At 37.1% G+C, this 6189-nt stretch overlaps 1 protein-coding gene across 1 annotated transcript in view; it reads left to right on the forward strand.

Annotated features, from left to right (window-relative positions):
• ADGRG7 (adhesion G protein-coupled receptor G7) overlaps positions 1-5746 on the forward strand; it is an 88842-nt gene extending 83096 nt beyond the window's left edge. The window contains 1 exon segment of the mRNA XM_060297501.1: positions 5486-5746. Within this exon segment, the coding sequence (XP_060153484.1) occupies positions 5486-5746 (261 nt within the window).
• Positions 5747-6189: the final 443 nt, after the last annotated feature.

Raw genomic sequence — 6189 nt, forward strand, 5'->3', positions numbered from 1 at the left:
TAGTTGTGGCTCCTGGGCTCTAGAGCTCCGGCTCAGTAGTTGTGGTGCATGGGTTTAGTTGCTTCATGGCACATGGGATCTTCCTGGACCAGGGCTCAAACCTGTGTCCCCTGCATTGGCAGGTGGATTCTTAACCACTTAGCAACCAGGGGAGTCCCCAGATTGCGTTTTTAAAATCATTTTCTCATTGTTTTTCTATTTTATTTAAAAAGTTAAACTTTTATCTATATAGCTAAATATTGGTTATCAAAACTGGTATGTTTGATCTTATTCTGTTATCTTATTTTCTTTTTTTACATGTATCCATTTCTTCCTTTTTTTTATATGTTATGCCATATAAATTATATTTTCTTTTATTTAACCTTCTCCAATTAGAACATTTTCATCCCATTATTATTTTTGTTTATTAAACATTAATATAATTTATAAGATACAATTTTCAACTTCCAAAGTAAAACAATATGTATTGATTCCTCCCCTTTTTTTTAAAATTGGAGTATAGTTGATTTACAACATTGTGTTCGTTTCAGGTGTACAGCAAAGTGAATCAGTTATACATATACATATATTCATTCTTTTTTAGATTCTTTACATATAGGTTATTACAGAATATTGAGTAGAGTTCCCTGTGCTATACAGTAGGTCCTTATTAGTTATCTATTTTATATATAGGATTCCTCCCTTTTAGAGATAGTAAAATGAACACAGTTTAGCTGCTTCTTGTCTCCTGGTTTTATTGGTAAAATTTATCATACAATTATTGTTGTTAAATTATACTGTCTACATTTTCTTTCAAGAAATATTTATAATAGTTGGATTTTGTTTGATAATTGTACTAACTGCATTTTCTTATACTTAAATAGTTTCAATGCCTTTTGCCAGTCTTCTTTATTAGATTGTTATGTTATTTTGACTTCTTCATTTTAATGAATTTCTCATTAATAATAGCATATTTTGGAGTAATTGTTTAAAAGATAGTAAATATTAATGAGGACTTTCCTAGCTGATAATTTTTCTTTAGGTAACATGGCACATGAACCTCAGATTAGCTTGGCATTTAATTCTTGGCAATAATCTTTTTTTCATTGAAATTCTATAAACTTAATGAGATTTTATGTTGTGGATAAAAGGCTGAGAAAGGTCAGAATTTTTTTTTTTTGGTTCTTCCCACTCTTATATCACCCATAAGAATATTTTTTGAAATAATTTTGAACTCATAAGAAGTTATAAAAATAGTACAGAGGGCTTCCCTGGTGGCGCACTGGTTGAGAGTCCGCCTGCCGATGCAGGGGACACGGGTTCGTGCCCCGGTCCGGGAAGATCCCACATGCCGCGGAGCGGCTGGGCCCGTGAGCCATGGCCGCTGAGCCTGCGCGTCCGGAGCCTGTTGCTCCGCAACGGGAGAGGCCACAACAGTGAGAGTGCCCGCGTACCGCAAAAAAGAAAAAAAAAAAGTACAGAGAGTTCCTATGTAGACTTCACCCAGCTCTTCCAGTGATAACACCTTATATAACTATAATAGATCTATTAAAAAATTATAACAGCAAAAAAAAGTAAATAAATAAAAATAAAAGAAAGACATTTTCCTACAAAAATAAATAAATAAAACCCAGGAAAGTGACATTGGTACAATCCACATAGATTATTCACTTATAGGCTTTAATCCCTTAAAATGAGGTATTTATTTATTTACTTATTGGGCTTAATATGTGGAATGTGAGATCTTGTTCCCAGACCAGGGATCGAACCCTCACCCCCTGCACTGGAACCACAGTCTTAACCACTGGACTGCCAGGGAAGTCCCTAAAATGATGGATTTTAATTCTAGATTTATTAATTCAACTATGAATTAAATAAATAAATTTGTTATCAAATACAATAGCATTATTGTAGTTTTGTAAGTTCATTTGTCCCTTTTTTCCTTGTACTCAAAAATTAACTTTTTATGGGTGCAAGTCTCATCTCCTCAACTAGATTATCAGTTCTCTAGTGTAAGAAACATACTTGTGTGTATCTTTCACAGTAGATAACATCTAGTTTGATACTGGGGTGGGCTATACTTCTCTAATATTTTGTGAAAAAACTATAGCATTTGATGATTGTCTCAGTGTTGGTTGTTTCTGGCTCTGGTCAAGTATCATTGAGGAGGGAAGTCTGTTACAAAACGGAAATCATTGGGGAGGGCATTAAGTCATTTTGGCTTGACCACAATGATGGAGAGCCTGCAGAGTGCAGTGTGGGGAGCTGCTTGACTATCTGAATTGCTACCAACAGGTTTAATGTGTGTAGGATCTCACCCTCTATCTCAGGCAGCCCTCTCCAGTGCTTTTTGAGAATAACTCCATTAAACAATAGATGTGTGCCTGCCACCAAATTTGAATGGATATAAGGCAGACCTTTACTGTTTGCAACACCCAATGGAAACTCCCCAGAAGGGCAATAAGTAGTGTAAGCTTAGTCTGGGATTGCCAGCTGAGTCATGGATTTGGCACCTAGAATGACCAGTAATTTAGAAAAGTATCTAAAAGAAGGTCTAGGCAAGGATATTCTCTCCTGCATGCACAGGAGAGGCATATTACAAAATAGAGGCTTGTTACAAAATGTTAATACTTTGTGGCAAGATTGAAGGTGGCCATGTGGCAGGAGTGCTGGACTAAAAGGCAGGAGATTTAAGCTGTCTTCCAGCTCTACAATTAATTATTCATATGATTTTAGGAAAGTCACACATCCTTTCTGAGTGAGGCATGTAAAATATAAAATGAAGGGGGGCTGTTAACATTAACACAGTGCTTTACAAAGTGAGCTTGAATATTGCCTACATCAGAATTTACATAATGTGTTAAAATGCTGATTCCTGGGCCTCACCCCTTACCAACTCAGTCAGAACCTGTGGGCTAAGAGCTAGGAATCTTCAGGTGATTGTTATGTATACTGAAGAATAGCAACAACTAGCTTAGTTCACCTGGAAGGCTCCTTCGAGATTTAGAATAATCTATAATTCTAATAAACATTTACTAAGTGCTACAGATACTACTTAAAAGGTATAGTTTGATCTTTGTGCTAGTGAGAATTAGTTTGACCCATAGGTTTTGTCTTTTCAGATAACATCTTTGGGATTTTAGGGAGCATGGAAATATTGGGAGTCCATTCAGACAGAGTCCCTCAGGATGGTAGCTTTATGGATCCTCCATGGTCTAGGTTTTTACCTAATTATTGTACAACCAGAAATTCTATCCAGTCTTATCTTTACCTTAGAGTTTAAAGTTTGGAAAATCCAGGTGAAGTAGTGTACTCCACAAAGAGAATGCTTCTCTAGGGACCAGATTTTTCATGTCTCCAAAACAAATTTCTCTCCCTTGAACAATCAGGATGGCCAGTAGCCACTTTTGTCCTCCTGAAACCCATGTCCCATTGAAAACTTCCTTATGTCGTCAAGGCCTTCTTCAGGGGAGTAGATACCCCAATCAATTTAATCTTCCTGCTTTTGGCCAAAGAACTAGTCTATCCCTTGCCAATATGTATTGATTTTATTAGTCAAACTCGCAGAGTTATCGAACCATAGAACCAGAAGTCTGTAACAGTATTCATAGGATATGATTCTAGAAATAATCCTTTTAAAGCTTGGAGCCTAATAGATACCAATCTGGGAGACATCCATGGATTTTTTTTTAACTAACTTTTTCATTTTGAAATAGTCTTACACAAGAAGTTGCAAAGATAGTTCAGAGTTCCCATGTACTCTTTGACCAGCTTTTCCCAATAAGATTTGTATAACAGTGTCAAAATCAAGAAATGAAGATTGGCACAATATTCTCAACTCAACAGCAGATATTATTTAATCTGTTTTTCCACAAAGGATATTAATGAGGAATTATCAGGGTTTTTTAGATGCTGTAATACACTTTACATGATCTTTCTATTACAGTTACAAGCAAGAGACAGAGTAGTGTATTGGATAGAGGAGTTTTGGAGCCAAACATACATTTTAATTCCAGACTCTGATTACTGGTTGGATAATTTTAGGCAACTTACTTAATTTGTCTGAGCTATAGTTTCCTTATCTGTAACATGGGGTAATGAAGCTTATTTTATAGGGTTGAAGTTAGGACTAAATGAGAAAGATTAAATGATGAATATTGAAGGAAAAGCAAGTGTCTGGCATTAATAGGACCACAATAAGTGGTTCTATACATTTAAAAAATGTATAGAAAATAGTGTTCAGTCTTTTGTGGGTTAATTACTTGTGCACATCTGGTCTTCATATGTAACGTACAGAAAAGCAATGAGTAGAAGTGCTTAAAAATTTTTTTTGTCCTTAAATATACCAAACTTCTAGTTATTTTACCAAAACTCCAAAAATGTAGAATCATAGAATGTTGGAACTGTAAGAAGAATTAGGTAACCCATAGTCAATCTGCCCCATTAGGAAATCGAAGATCATAGACATCAGAAAAAGAGCAAAGTTACTGTGGTATACGAAAAAATTAATATTTGGTCTTTGTCCTCAGTTCCTGGCACACAGTTCCTTTAATCCTTGAACTCCCCGGAGTGATGAGTGTTTTTTGCATGCTAATAAGATGACCAGTCGCTGAGGCCCCCAGATTGCTTCAGTATGGAGGCTGGTCGGTCACCAGAAAGACCAAGGCTTGGTTAGAAGCTTGGAACTTCTAGCCCGCTCCACAATCTCCAGGAATGGGAGAGGGGTTGGATATTGAGTCATTTACCAACAGCTAATGATTTAATCAATCACAACTATGTAATGAAACCTTTATAAAAACCCCTAAAAGAAGGGGTTTGGAGAGCTTGCATGTTGGTGAACAGATTAAAGTGCTGGGAGGGTAACACACTCAGAGAGGGCATGGAAGCTCCATGCTCTTGCACTGTAATCTCTTCTGTTTGGCTGTTCCTGAGTTGTACCCTTTATAATAAACAAGTAATAGTAAGTAAAACTCTTTCCTGAGTGAGTTCTGTGAGTCTTTTCAGCAAATTATCAAACCTGAAGTGGGGAGGCAATAGGCACGTTGGACAGAAGTGTGGATAGCCCGGGGACCTAATACTCCTAATACTTGTTACTGGCACCATTAGTGAGGGCAGTCTTGTGGGACTGAGCCCTTCACCTGTAGGGTCTGACACGAACTCTGAGTAGTTAGTGTCAGAATTGAATTAAATTGTAGGACACCCAGTTGGTGTCAGAATTGGTTGGTGTCAGGAGGAAAAAAAGCCTCCCAGTTGGCCTCCCAGCCAACATGTGGCAAATGGGGACCTGAATTCAGGTCTCTTAACTCTACTACTTACGTATAGCACTTCAGATATGAGAAGAATATTGCCCTAACCCTCTTAGACAAAAAAGTACACAGCAGCTGCTGACTGGTAAACTCAGGTTCCTGTACATGAAGAAGGGTGGGTGGCAGGGTGAAATACAATTTCTTCCCTTATTCTGTATCTCAAGACTTATCTAATATTAAACTTTTATTCCGTCTGCCAGGGATTGCAAATTTTTATCCTCCACACTGTTAGAACAAAAATCTTCCAGAGTAAATCTTCCGAAGTGTTGAAGTCATTGTCGTTAACTGCTGGGAGGGTGAAAGTGCTGCCATCAATGACCCCACTGAGGCTGTATGTAAGGATGTATAACATGCTCAGGTCATTACTAGCCCTAAATGAACACTTTTGGCTGCTGGAGCCATCTATACTTACCAAGGAAATGGCATCGTCTGAAAGTGACCAAGAAAACCCAAGCATCTAGACAGGAAAACTGTTACCTTTTGTGGTCCTCTTTTTATTCAACTCATGTGTTTCACTTTTTCTATTTCCTTCCTTTATTACCCAGTCTTCTCAAAGTCTCTCTCAGTATATTTTGCTTAAGGTTAAGAATCAGGTAAAACCTGTTGTTTATTATCATCAGGGATAGTGAATTTGGTAGTTTTTCTGTTATTCAATAGATTCTTACTCCAATGAAGTGAAGAATGCCACTCAGCTTTCAAGATAATCATTGCTCCATACGTCATAAAGTCTATGTGACGAAGTTTGATAAAAATATAGAACCTAAAAAATTCTTTTACTGTTTACTAAAAAGGACATGAGGAGAAAAATTTACCCTCCAGAACAAAATGACTCTTGGTGAACACTGAAGGGAGTAGCTTGTATGTATCATACTTTTTTTTTTTTTTGCAGTACGCGGGCCTCTCA

This window comes from Globicephala melas, chromosome 4 (assembly GCF_963455315.2).
Source record: "Globicephala melas chromosome 4, mGloMel1.2, whole genome shotgun sequence".
Classification (NCBI taxonomy): Eukaryota; Metazoa; Chordata; class Mammalia; order Artiodactyla; family Delphinidae; genus Globicephala; species Globicephala melas.